Raw genomic sequence first — 14895 nt, forward strand, 5'->3', positions numbered from 1 at the left:
GCTTCATTGCTGCATTCTTTGAACTGAGCTGCTTATAGGTTGTCTGGCAGCCAATTAGCATTTAGAATAGTGCACATGCCCAGTAGTGCTTCTTTAAATGGGAGATGTAAAAAAAGCAAACTTCACAGGAATGTTTAATTTATGCCTTGTAGTCAAGCTATTTACTCTGACAAAATATAAATATGGAACTCATCCCTAATAAGAACAAGGAGCTACAGGTAGCATTCATTTTTATTATCATGCATTGTAGTGACTTTCAGGTTCAGTTGTGGTGCATCTTCATGCCTACATGTTTTTATTCCAACAATCACAAACTTTTAAATTGATATTAATCTTAACTATAAATATTTTGAAGAAATTAATGAACATTTACATTCTTTTTGCATCACTTTAAATGTGTATGTTTCTTTGGCTTTTTGTTTTCACTTGTTTCCAAAGAGTGTGTGCCCCTAATGGAATCCCAAAACTAGCCATCAATGAGCAGTGCAAACAACATCAGTGCTGAGTTCAGCACCATTTGTACTTGTTTGCTCTTTATGAAACAATTCTTACAAAATGAGCAGACACATGAATATGGCAGCAAAGTCATTGTGTTGTCAGCATTTAGATACAATTAGTTCTGCAAACTACAGAAAACGAGGGGAAAAAAAGAAAGGAAAATGGCAAAAGGACCTTATAAATTTAAAAACTTTGGCAAAATCACAAACATTTAAGGACTTCTTACAATAACAGGTCAACTCACTACACAATGATATTAATTAAAAGTACGAATGAAGCACCAGTTGTGAAATTTGTTGGAATAAAAACCTGCAGCCATGAGTGAAAACCTCTGCTGTATTACACTGCTACCTTAATGGCTACCTGGAGTAATATCTGCTCCTGGAAGTTAAATCATACTCCATTCTACACATTAAGCTTTAATTATTATTATTTTTTAAAACATTTCTTTAGACAAACCACATTCTTCAACCTTTATCAAATTCACAGGGGTTGGATGCCAATCCTGGCAATATCAAACACATCTATTTTAGAACTGGAAATAACCTTTTTATTTGTTTCAAACGAAGTGAAAAGAGAACAATCATGGATTCTTCCTTAACAACCTTCAATGAATTAACTGGCTGAAACAGGAACACGGCACATCCATAATAAGCGAGTGTTTTAATACTATGAGTGTTGCATCAAAAGTAGTGACTACACTGCACAGAATTGTATCTAGGACTTCCCATCTGTCTCACAGCAAAATTAAAATGAAGTCTACAGAGGAGCACAGCAATAAGAGTACAGCCAATCTAATACCACAGCTAGAAAGACAAGTTGAAACTGGAAATGCGCCGTACCAGTCAAAAATGAACTGGCTAGTCCTTTCCTCATTAGTGTCATTTTTTTGTCCTCAATAGTGAGTGTGGTTCCATCCTTTACAGGGAAATAGAGGAAGTGTGAAGACATCACAAATCAATGACAACCTAACAAACAATGGGGTCACTGATTTTTATATATATATATATATATATAAATAAAATAAATAAATAAATATGTATATGTAAAATCAGGGCCCAAATGACCAACATAGAAGGTAGCGACATCAATAGAAAATAGCACATGGTGAAGGATGGCAATACAAACTTAATATGAAAATAACTTAGCAAATAAAGCACACAAACAAAAACTACAAAAAAGCTGAAATGGAGCCCTCCATTCCAGGTGTGAACTTCAAATGCATCCATCATGCTTTGCAGGAAATCCTGATAGAATGTCTTTCACTGGACTACAGCTGATAAAGCATTGTATCCCCAAAGTCATACATCTGATATCTTCCTCACTTCATATTCCTGTTCCCAATCTACTTCCTCAGGAAAAGGCAAAGTCAATGAATGTGAATACAGACAAAGATCAGCTTTATCAGGAAAATGCACAAAATATAGGATGAACTGTAAGGGGTGATGAAAGGACCCACTTTGATCAAAATAGTGTCAAATCCAATTATTTTAGCTACAGATTGTGAGACAAAGCATTGAGCTGGAAATCTTGCATAGCAAGCTACACCTGCTCATGTTTATACTCAGAATTTGGTCATTCATAGTTGCAAAACATTTAGCAAAAGTTCCAGCTATCATCATGTGCTCTGAAAGTGCACTCCTCTATTCTTTTAGTTTTTAAACCAGATATGCAGGCAATCCAGCGAGCAGAAAGTGAGTAGTCTTGATATTTAACAAAAGAAATCAAAAGTTACTTTTGTGACTGGGGGTTAATTGTGTATTCAACAAAAGATCAATCCAGTTTGTTTGAGATGGGTCAGTATAGCATTGTAAACAAGTTTGTAAATCCTGATTCAATCTTTCTCTCTGTGCATTGGTTTCCAGATGATACCTCAAGGTCAGATTTACCTTAATGCCTAATTCTGCACAAAAATATTTAGGAAGTAAATTCCAGGCCTCTGTCAGGAATTATTACAGTTGGAAAATCAGGTAATCTGAAAATTTACCCTTAAAAAGATATCAGAGTGACTTTGCTGTAGATAATGTTTTCAGCAGTACAAAACGTACCCCTTTTATATCTCTCTATTATATAAAAAAATCTTGCGACGAGATGAGACTTTTTGGAAGATTTTTTCAAACCCCGTGAGTTGAGACCTTGGCCATGAGATTTTTTCAAGTCACGCTCTCCTCTCAACCACTTCAACCACGCACATGGTAATCTCATCTCTCATTCATGTGAATGCTTTTGACAAACACAGTTTCTGCTCTCTCAGCTCTTATACATTTTAAGGCTTTCCTCATTTTGAGTTCCTAATTAAAAAAAGACATATTATATGTCCAAATCTTATTGTTGAATTTCATCACAAAGGGTTATCAACAGAAGAAATGAGTACACGGGCAATCCTAGCACGAGAAACGATGAAGTCAAACAAATTAACGCCAAAAATGACGATCGGTTAGATGGCAAATTGGTTAAATGTGTATCAATAGACTATTCTGAAACAGTTGGTGGTGATTATGCGGAAGATGAAAACATCAACTTACAATATCCCGAAGAATATCTACAACCGTTAACACTATCCGGTCTTCCACTGCACGAATTACTCTAGAAAGAAGGATGTATCCAAGAAAGGTAATGTAGTACATCTTCCATGGATAACATTACACAACAAAGGAGATCTTGATATGCCATTCGTATTAAAACGTTAACAGTTTCGGGTTAGAATAGCTTTTCCAAAGACAATTAACAAATCTCAGAGCCAAACATTCGAAAAAAGTCATTATACTGTATTTAATAGAGAGAAAGAAACATCAAAAAAAGTCATTATACTGTATTTAATAGAGAGAAAGAAACAAAATTCAATCACGGGCAGTTATACGTTGCGTTATCACGATGAAAGTCCAAACACAGAATTAAAATTCAATGCGATATTGATGAAACTTTAATTCAAAAAATTGTTTTTACTGAAGTTTTACAGTAAAAGTTTAAAAAGTGTTTGCGTGTTAATTTCAAAGCCAATCAGAATGAAATTGTATTATGCAACAAATAACTAACAACATGAAACAATATACTTTCAAATTATTATATTTTACTCTTTTTTAATATGGTTAATTACTTACTGTAATGTAAAATAGTTCTATTATGCATATGTAACAATTCCCATGAAAATAAAAATCTGTTTAAATTGTACAACCGCATCCCCATACGCGAGCAACAGAACTGCAAAGAGGGTAACGCATAGCGGAGGCACAGGGGCTGGCGAGCAAAGTGAGCAGGGGGCAAAGGCCCCTAGTTAATAATAAAAAAAGAAATATACATCAACCAATACTGTTGTGAGGGAAGAAGATTAGTCATAGTTCTTTGTGACCACCTACTCTAGACATGTGGGTGATGGAACAAAATGGTAACACCACCGTGGGACAAACATTTTTTAAACTGGAATGGCTACGCAGTTCACTACCACAAATATGGTTCACAGTATCTTTCCTTAATGTGGGTCCCGAAAAAAAATGTGCCATGTTGGCAAAAGTCCTGTTGACTTCTAAATGATTAGTAATTAACCACGTCTGCAACGTAAAACCTTCCCTTCAACCTTGTCTGGTAGAAACACAATTCTTATGGGTTATATGAAGATGAAACAACTTCTTCAGCACTATTTATTAACTATAAACTATTCTTCAATTATAAACTCAGGCTGAAGGTCAGCTTTCAGTTCCTAAAACCATATAGTAAAAAAAATCAGGCATTGATTGTATTTTTGTCCCCAGCTCTACATGAAATAACAAAGTTAAATCTTTTGAAGAAATTGACCAATTGGTTGGTTGTAGATTTAGTTGTTTTGCCAGATTTTGATAAGTAAAATAAGACATTTCATTCAGCTAGAGCCAATCTGATGGACAAATATGCAAAGGATGACGTTTCCTGTATCTGTAAAACCTATCCCAAAATCTGCTCTCCAAGTGCCCACCTGGAGTTCAAATGACAGAGCAACAGCCACATGCCACTGAATGGGAGCAAAAGTGAACAATAACTAACTTATCAAATGTCTCCTGTGCTTATGGGGACCAAATGAATTTAGAAGGAAACTTCCTTGTTAGACTTGTGGCAAAGGAAAGTATAAAACTGAATTTTTTGATGGAAGAAGCTGTTGAAGCCAATTTTACCTGCTTTATCAAAAAAGGGATTTAACTTTGCCTGGTGTTTATTCTGATCCATGCATATTCCCTTCTGGGATATGTCTTAAAATGTAATGACTGTCAAACTTACTTTTCTTCATTTTAAAAAGTACACTATTCTGCCTTTGCCTATAAAACACATGCCTCACATGCTCTGTGTAGGACTGGAAATCCATTGGGAATCAATATATTATTTATGCAGTTTGCCAAGGCCTCTCTAAAAATGTCTATCACAAGACCCTGGAAGAGTGCTGCTTCATTAACCAATCCGTCATGGTAATGCACAGAGGCAGTATTACAGCCCTCCACTTGCCATATCCCTAGTCTAGATTTTCATTATATGCTCACCAGAGACATTTTTCTCAATACTGCTGAATTTCTAACAATGTGGTAATCAAAGGAAGGGTGTAGTTGCTCTGAATAGTAATATTTAATTTGTAGTTATTAACACAAGGTCTGAGGAAACCATTCATATTTTCTGCAAAGACATAACAATAAGCACATTAAAAACAATTTGCCAATTTTTCCTTGACAAAGGTATGCTTATCTCTTGTTTCTGGTACTGAAAGTGCATAGATGCTATATCTGTAAAAGACCTACTGGTCAGAAAATTTGTTTGCTAAAAACAGTGTGTTATTTAGCATATTCCTTTGGTACCCCAAAGTGACGGTGAAACTGAGGTTACTGAAGATTTGAGCATACTTTGCCCTTACTACCCTTAATAACCAATTTTTATTTTTTTTTTATTTAAAAAAACTAGGGGGCTTTGCCCTCTGCTTGCAAACAACAAATCTTTTAATTCTTGCGGATAGGCCTCTTCATTGGGAAGAAACACTACTTTTCCCTGATGGCACCACGAATTAGACAAGTCTCCCAGTTAAAGTTCAAATCTGAACAATATATTCAATCTCTTTTCGCTGTTCCGTTATTTCACAGAGTAATAATTTCCGTTTGTTTGCGATCTTTACTATAATCATTTTTTTGAGACTTTCAAATTTTCATACATCCATTATCTCTAACCTGCTCGGCATGTGTATCGTGCCAACATTTTTGAATTCTTTATGACCTTCTACTTTGTCATCTACTCTCTGTTTTTCATTTCTGGCTCCGGGCGTGGTTAAATCTCTTAGCACAAAGTCTCATCTCGTGGGACGTGAAAGAGGCGTCTCGTCTCCCAAGATGTTTTTATTATAATAGAGAGATACCCCAAGACTTATGTGCCCCTTGTGTTCCTTTTTTTTTTTTTTTTTTTGAGTTGTATCATCTCAGGCAAGGAAACTGCAAAATTAGCTTTGGAACAGATGACTAAAAACAATTTTTCTCTGAGCGTAAATCCCATCTCAGTTCTATTGGAGTTGTTGCATGATTAATGAATACATTACCAACTGGAAACCCCATGCACAAAAAAAATTCTGTAACCCCTGAATCTATTCATGCCTTCAATTGCATTTTAAAATTAGAACTGGCACTTGAACACTGAAGGACTAGAAGGGTGTAAAGGTGCTTTTTAAAGCAACTTGTTCAAACACCGAATTATTTGGTTTTACAAGACAATTACTGTTACCAAGTTCACTTATTTCCTGGGACATCTATGTCACCTTACTTTGGAAAACTATTTTTTTTCTTTTTCAAAAATAGGGTTTACAAATTGTTGTACCGAACTAACAATACTCCAAGAAGAATTTTCAATCTCATTTTTAAATGCAGCAACTAATGATTCATTACATTTCCTGTCATCCACTAGTGTTAGAATGGCACAATAAAACCTCAAATTGACTGGTTCCTTTTGTTTTAAGGAAAACTAACTATCATTGCATCAAACCTCCTTTTGTGTTTATCAAAGATGACCTGAAATTCATTCAAAGTTGCATAAATTCATGAAGCATTGTTACCAGTTAATTTAAACTGCTAACGCACATTCCAGAGACATTCCTATTTTATAGATCATTTTAACTCTTAAAAAAGTGGCAGGCTACAGACCATATCTGCAGCATCACTCACATACAGCTTTAGGTAGGAATGGGTGGTTTATGTTCTAAACATCTGATCGAGTAACTGCTACACTAATATTCTCTGCTAATCTTAACTTTCAACCCACATCAGCTCATCATAAAAGGCTCTACTCAGTTCCTCTAGTGCACACTCATTTGGTATGATCCAAACATCTGTTCTTGGAGTTTATGTTAAGAGACCACAAAATTACGGGCTTTCTGAGGTGCAAAGCAAGAGAACAGTAGGTACACAGGTAGAGCTCTTAGCACGTTTCCACAACTACCATGACTAAACAAAACTTAGATTTTGGTTTCAGACTGCCGATTGTTTCTAACTAATTTTTCTCTCTCTTACTCATGCCAGTCTTGTCTTTTATAAGGGATCTTTGATGACATCACTTGCCAAACAGGTCTAAGAAAACAAAATGATTATGTAATGATGACACAAGCTTATTAAAACAAAAAAAATCCAAAACAAATAATTATACATGAATAAGCTCAGAAATGGCAGCAGACACTTGTTGTTCACGTTTAGCTGAAATGGAGCTCTATTCCAAGTGCAATTTCAAACTCCTAGAACAGCAGTATGAATTTCCTGGTTGGGATAAGGGCTTCAGTACAGAAGAAAATAAAGATAACAGATCTCACTGAAATTAAACCATAAAATAAAAATGCTTATCACTTTAAGTACGACCCTCATAAATATATTAGGTTAAACCTGGTTAAAAGTAAGATTATACAGGCATTAAAGTAAGATACTAACAAAATGTATATAAATTCTGGTTATGACAGTAAATATAGCTTAAAATCATTATAGGATGACCCTGTCAAACAACACACTTGCCTAGAAAATAAATGAATACAGGAAATTATGTACATTCCAGGGCACATGAAATTGCATGTAAAAAATTTACTACAAAATTATATATGAAGATTGTGAAATGGCAAAAAAAAAAAAAAGAAAAAAAAAAAGCAAAAGGAAACAAAAACACAGTGAAGCAAATAAAAAGTGAATGCCATAATGGAAAAGTGTTTACGAGTAATATTTATTTCAGTGCTTCTCTTTAAAATAAATATGGTATCATCATATCAAACATACACCAGGAAAGCACAAGCATGTAAAGCATGTATTGTAAAAGAAAATGATCCTAATGTGATAAAATAACATTCTTTAGTAAACAATCATTGTTATTTACAGAGCCTCTATCCACATTTTAAATATACATTTTTATATTTATATACACACACATATATACACACATACACACACAATGCAGCAACTTATCTCAAGTATTCTATAGCCTTTCTTGTTAACATCATGGAAAAGAAGCAAACTTCTGTGGAAGACTTTTCTGTTATAAGCGTTGCTTTAAGTTCATTATTAGTTGTTCCAAAAAAAAAAAAAAAAAAAAAGACCCAATTGAATTAATTGAGAATTTAATATGCTGAGACAAATGTGATAGCATTTCAAGTGTCAGCTTTGCACACACAATATGACTATATAACAACTTTTAATAATTTTGATCATCAGCTAACTGGGCTTTTTTTTCTTAAAGCAAATTATATGCAGCACATCTACTGAACTCCAAAGTAATCAGGCCACAATCCATCTTGTATGGTATTAGCATTATCATTAAATGTCACTACCAGAAAGTTAAAATGTCAATTCTCTTGTTCAACCAACCAAAAAAAAAAAAAAAAAAAAAAAAAAAAAAAAAAAAAAAAGTACAGAAGGTATGGAAACAATACATGATTAAAAATATTAAAACAAATGTGATCTTAAAACGTGTACCTTCATACAGGAATACTGTGCTCACTGTGGAGATCACATCTAGTCTAACACCATTTCTTCAAAACATACCTTGTTATGTCATAGATTTAATAAAAAATACTACATACTGTAGAACAAATCTGTGAAAAAGCATAATCTGTCCCACTTCGACCTGTTTTTTCTATTAAAAAAAGTACCATTTTTGCTCTTCATTCCTACAACCTGTGATTTTGTGCCACACATTCCATAATCCAGCAACTATCAGTTGCCTGTTCTACAAACCACTTTAGTTTGACAGTACCATAAAAGTAAATGTCTATACTGGACCCTTTTCATTGTTAGCTGATATAGTTTCTGAGCAGCACATTTTGACAGAAGTTGGGAGACATGTTGGCAGTATTTACTAGAATTTTTATTACGTGATGCCATAACAATAGACAAACAAGAGTAGTGCTTTTCTGTAACTGAGTAAGAGCTCCCTCTTCCACAGCACCACAAGGAGAACAAGGAATCCCTGCTTCAAGCTTTGTTAACTCCATGTGAATTGCAGTTTATTTCACACCCAGTGCCAAGTAAAATATTTCAAGTAAAAAGAAATTCACTGATTAGAAAACAAAAAAAAATCCTGCTACATGCAAAGTCAATGTCACTTTAAAACGCCTGGATAAACGGCATCAAGATCCGACATGTTTGCTTCACTGAACACAGTGCCTTCACAATTTAAGAGCCATAGTTTCCACATGCTTCTAAATATGAAAGACACATGTGAAAATGACAGCATTTTCAAAATCTTTACTGAAAAAATATATCACAGCTATTATCAATGCTTTTCATCCAGGGAAACTGCCATCGTAATGTCTCATTTACTACTTTTCTTTGGCACTGAAGGTCGCTTGGCTTGCCATAGATGGTTGTGAATGGTCAGCGCGTCCACACTGACAGATACAGTTTTTGCAGGGATAACATTGAACTGCTTTCGGTCTGAACTGTATTTGTAAAGCTTATCAATCATTTTCTTGCTGATGCTTTTGGGTCCTGTGCCAGTCAATTTATGTATTTCCTCAGTATCCGGGAAATAAGAATAAAGTGCTCTGAACTGGCAGCCAGCATCACGGAACAAGATTATTAAGTGATTGGATTCACACTTCTCCAGCTCCTGAAAACAAAAACACACAGATTAGAAAAAGTAACATCTACATCACAAACCGTTGCATAATCGGAAACATTTATACAATTAAAAACAATGAAAAACCTCAAGTCACTTTAAATTGTCCAAATACAGCTAATCAAGGCCGTCACCAAAAACACTACTGTAGGAATAGGCATACCTACCAAGTAAAATATTTTTCAATTAATGCATTTTTAACATTTTAACCAATAAATTTCAAAAACACATTTTATTGTCTACTATACCATATTTTAATGTCTAGTTATGTCTAGCTATTCTGAAAATCCAATCTCACCGATTTCTTTGCTCACAAGCTCAGTAATGTACCAGATTTTACATAAGCCAAGTATTTATCCAGAATATATATATTATATATATATATATATATATATATATATATATACACATTTATAATGGATTTACTAATGCAGCATTCACACTACATGAATATACTGTATGTGAAGAGGCATAGCCTAAGTGGTAGTAAGCTAGTTCAGAGAACATATATAGTATCTGATTGATATAGAGGTACCTGACATACATTACTTACCAACAAAGTAAAACTCTCACATAAAGGAATAGATTTTTCTTTTTCCCTCACAGATAACATTTGGGCTTGTCTCAATAGTACACTCTAGAGACAGCAATTAACACATGCAGTACAGAACACACTTGTTTACCTAACCAGTAAGGCTGTTACACAAAGGAGCAGATTATAACAAAAAAAATGTGAAAAAATTACAAGCACTTCAACCTTATAAAATATCCATCCATTATCCAACCCGCTATATCCTAACTACAGGATCACAGGGGTCTGCTGGAGCCAATCCCAGCCAACATAGGGTGCAAGGCAGGAAACAAACCCCAGGCAGGGCTCCAGCCCACCACAGGGCGCACACACACACCAAGCACACACTAGGGACAATTTAGTATCTCCAATGCACCTAACCTGCATGTTTTTGGATTGTGGGAGGAAACCCACGCAGACATGGGGAGAACATGCAAACTCCACGCAGGGAGGACCCGGGAAGCGAACCCAGGTCTCCTAACTGTGAGGCAGCAGCACTAACACTGCACCACCATACTTATAAAATATGATGCTGCTTAATCAAAGTCAATTTACTATAATCCCATATCTGGTATTCGCATTGGTAAGGAAATTAGAATACTATTCCCTGGTATATGTAGAAATATTTCTCTTTATTGACATGATCTAAAACATGGACTAAGAATAGGAATGAGTGCCAAATGTCTACCATGAAATGTGATGCACTCTCCTCAATCAAGTGTTCAGTTTTATGGCTTGATCACTGGAGAGTTGCTAGCTTAACTGCAAGCTCACAAATGCATTAATAAATCTTTATTAAAACATGCAGCCTTTCCAGCCTGCCCCATATAGACAATACAACAGAGTGTTTGACCATTGCACCCAGGTTATCAGCTTTACAAGGAATACCTTTTCTAGCCTAGCTGGTAGTCTAGTGTTGGTTGATAAATGCCAAGCTTCTCACCATAGGCCTACCTGGAATTTCAGCTTCTTGTGCTAAATACCAGATACAGTTTAACACATCAGACCAAGCATATAGTTTTACAGATATACAAATTTAATCAGACCCTTTTAGGTAGACAAAAAGACACTTCAATTTTCTTCTGAAAATGGTGTATCTGGACTCTCCAAGACCAGGTCACAGATTGGGAGGAACTCCATTTATGCCACTGTCCCTTTTTGCTGGGCACAGAACTGTAGAATGTGTATTCATCAAATACTGGCTTGCTAAACAACACAGAGACATTTCAAATGCCATTTAAATCCAACATTCTGAGCTTTTCAAAGATACACAACACTTGTGAGTGTACAACAGCCCCCTGAAACAATGGAATGACGTAGTTATTCTGCCATTCTGAGGCAGAATTACTAAATGATGTCTTTGGCAGCCATTCAAAAGGCTCTTTACATCTTACTGATGTTTTCAGCCAGTCAGAAGATGGTATACTCTTGTTTCTCAGAAGTCCAGATGCAAGCAAGACATTTGAATATCTGGGGCGATACAAGGTCATGGTTTGCCACAATGTTACAACACAGAGCTGCCATCTACATAAATTTTCTGATGACTGTGCAATAATGGGAAGTATCAGGCATGGTGACAAGATAAAATATAGGAAAGTAGTGGACAACTTGGTTGATTGATATGAGCTGAATCAACTGCAGTAAAACTAAAGAACTGGTGGTGGCTCTAAGAAGATCACTTACTCCTCTGTTACTCCATTAGAGGTGTGTGGATGTGGCGATCATTCAGGAATACAAGCATCTGGGGGTGTATATGAACAGTAAGCGAGACTGGTCCAAGAACTCACTGGCCATATACAAGAAGGGTCAAAGTAGGTTGTATATCCTACGAAGATTCAGATCTTTTAGGGTCTGAAACACTATGCTACGGGTATTTTATGAGTGTGTGGTTGCAAGTGCTATTTTTTGCTATGGTGTGCTAGTGGTAGGACAACATAAAAGTGGCAGACATTAAGAGGCTAAAAAGACTAATTCAGAAGCTGGCTCTGTGGTAGGAGAGAAACTGGACAGCTGGGAAACTGTGACAGATCAGACAATGTTGTCTAGAATTCAGTCTATTATTGAAAATGCTAATCACTCACTTTATTGTGTTGTAGTTGGACAGAGGAGTGTTTTCAGTAGTAGACTGAGAAGCATAAAGTGCTCCACTGAACATCATAGGAAATCCTTCCTTCCCATAGCCATCAGACTCTATAACTCCTCTTCCGGTCAATCATCCAAACTATAAGCCGTTTCCTTTTTCTCTAATGGATATCTCCATACATTTTCAACTACTTAGATGTGCAATACTTCATCTGATCTCCTCACCTGAATAACTTGTTATTATGGGAAATACTTCAAACTCAGTATGTCATTACTGTCTAGTATACTAGGGAGTTTGTAAGATACTCACATGCATAGTATTTATTGTATTTCATTACTATGCACCTGTAAAGTCAAGTGAATGATGATTTATTGTACTTTATTTTGACATTTACATTCTATTTATATTTTTCATACTTTAATACTCACTCATACTGTGACTTGTGTCTTTGTCTATGTGTACAGTTGTAACAAAAATAAATTCCTTTGGGATTAATAAGGTTTTCTGATTCTGATTTGTCTGTATATTCATTCATAATGATGTATCATTAGCTATTTCAATGTATTGGGGCACAAAACTGCTTCAAGAATGCTTTCACAACAGTAGTAAGTCCTGAAATTCTCCTCAGAAAATTATGGCCAGAAAAAGTTTTCTTTGCCAGCCTTCTTTTCAATGGCCGAACCTTTAAGATGTAATTTGCATGTGACATGCAAGTTGTTTATGCTGACGCTGCGTGAATGTGACTGCGAGAATAAAACTGAAAAAAAAAAAAAAGGCTAACAAGTACCATAAATTTACACCGGATCCAACGTTGTTCATTTTCAAATAATATTGCATTAGTGCGATGATGTTTTCTGAATGGTACTATTCAGGTCATAAAATGATTTGTTCAAAATGTCACATATATTTGTCTCTTTCTTTTTTCCCTCTGTGCTGCGTTGACATCATGGACCTCAAGGCGTGATCTTATTAAGTGCGAGCAGGAACACGCACGTGGCCGGCTGCTGTGTGCTACAACATGCTTGACCTGGAGGGTCCACTGTAAAAAGAAGAGTGTTTTTTGCTCACCTTGCAGATGAACTTTGTCATCGCTTCTTAGAAGAAAAGGCAATGGAGAAAGAAAAACGGGATGTAACATCGACAAGCTTCTGTTCCAAGACTGCCGCTTTCCCCAGGAAAGCAAACCCAGTCAGTGTTAGGTGTCCCTTCAATGTAACAGGAACCACAGCACAGAGAAAAGTTTGTACACTGCAAAAGGTACACGTCGTAAATGTAGGAAGGACGGTCCTTGGGTGTGTGGGAACTGTTAACATTTGAATTTGATGATTGCATATAGTGCGGAACTGACCTCTTTGTAGTATTCTGTCCTCTGCATGTCCTGGAGTACAAAAGAAACACCACTAGGCACCAAAATGTGGAGGTTGGGAAAGATCAAAAAAACAAAAAATGCGGTCACTGATTACAACCCCAAGAAGGCATGCAAATGAATATGAATAATATGAATAATGTTGCATCAGTGCCACAATGTTTTCCGAAATGTACTATACAGGTCATAAAATGAATAAATTCTAAATATCATACTGTATGGTTGGTACTGTATACCAACAGTATGTCTCCGTTTTTTTTGTCAGTGTGGCTTTGACATCATGGACCATAAGGTATATAGTAATTCAGCATGAGCAGGAACACTCAATAAAACTGAATAAAAAAAGTGACAATGAGATACGAAGAAGGTATGATTCACCAGTGTTTGTGTGTCAGATTTTATCCCTCCAGATCAGAGAATTTCCAGTTCCATTGTCTCAAAACACCATTCACATCTATAGTTATTTCCAGTTTCAAATAAAAATTAGCAGCGTCAGATCTGTATTGTGTGGGGGTGGGGTTTGGTTGTACTGTGATCGTGACAGAGAATAAAAGTGAAAAGAAAAAAAAAAAAAAACGCTAACTTTTACAAGTACTATAAATTTCCACCGGCTGTTACAGACGCAATTCAAATGTATGTTTTTATTGTATAATATTGACAATATGAACAGCTCACTACTCAAAACGATAAATTTGCGAGACACCCAGGATTGAACCCGCGGCCTTTTGATTACAAGTCAGCAGTTCTTACCGCAGCACCACGGAAGCTGTCATATTATACTTGCACCTTTTGTGAAAGTGTTTATTTGATATTTGGACTTCAGCCTTCACACATTATACAGTTTATGTCTACATTTTGACTAAAACATGAAAAAATGTTTGTTTTAACGATGTGTTTACATAGATTTTTGTAGACACAGAACACACATGAAATACATGTGTTTCAAATAACAATATATTATTTCCCCTCTAAAATTCCAGCACTTCACGCCAAGAAAATCAAGGCTTGAGCTGGGAGAACTTCTTGCCATTTCTGCGGCGGTGGGTGGGGGAGGGGGGGGGGGTTATGGTATAGCAGGCTGCTTGTGTTGATTGACACATTTACAAGACAAAAGACGCTGACAGAGGTGCAAAGGGATTTAAGGTGGACCGGAATTACAAGTTTTTTCATAGGCTTTGGCAATTTTAGTTTTAATCTGAGAAAGTGCTAGTAAGAGAACATTATATCAAGGGTCCCTAAAATGACTACATTCTTCCTCAGTTTCTGCAAAATAGCGGATAATTCAGATCAAAA

General features: G+C 35.8%; 1 protein-coding gene across 6 annotated transcripts in view; it reads right to left on the bottom strand.

Moving 5' to 3' along the window:
• Positions 1 to 7678: 7678 nt before the first annotated feature.
• The window catches only part of camsap1b (calmodulin regulated spectrin-associated protein 1b), a 239638-nt gene continuing 232421 nt past the window's right edge, over positions 7679 to 14895 (bottom strand). For all 6 annotated transcript variants that reach the window (XM_028810191.2, XM_051931995.1, XM_051931994.1 and 3 more), the window contains one exon: positions 7679 to 9573. In XM_028810191.2, the coding sequence (XP_028666024.1) occupies positions 9277 to 9573 (297 nt within the window). In that variant the 3' untranslated portion in view covers positions 7679 to 9276. The remainder of the gene's footprint in view (positions 9574 to 14895) is intronic.

Source organism: Erpetoichthys calabaricus, chromosome 9, assembly GCF_900747795.2.
Source record: "Erpetoichthys calabaricus chromosome 9, fErpCal1.3, whole genome shotgun sequence".
Taxonomy (NCBI): domain Eukaryota; kingdom Metazoa; phylum Chordata; class Cladistia; order Polypteriformes; family Polypteridae; genus Erpetoichthys; species Erpetoichthys calabaricus.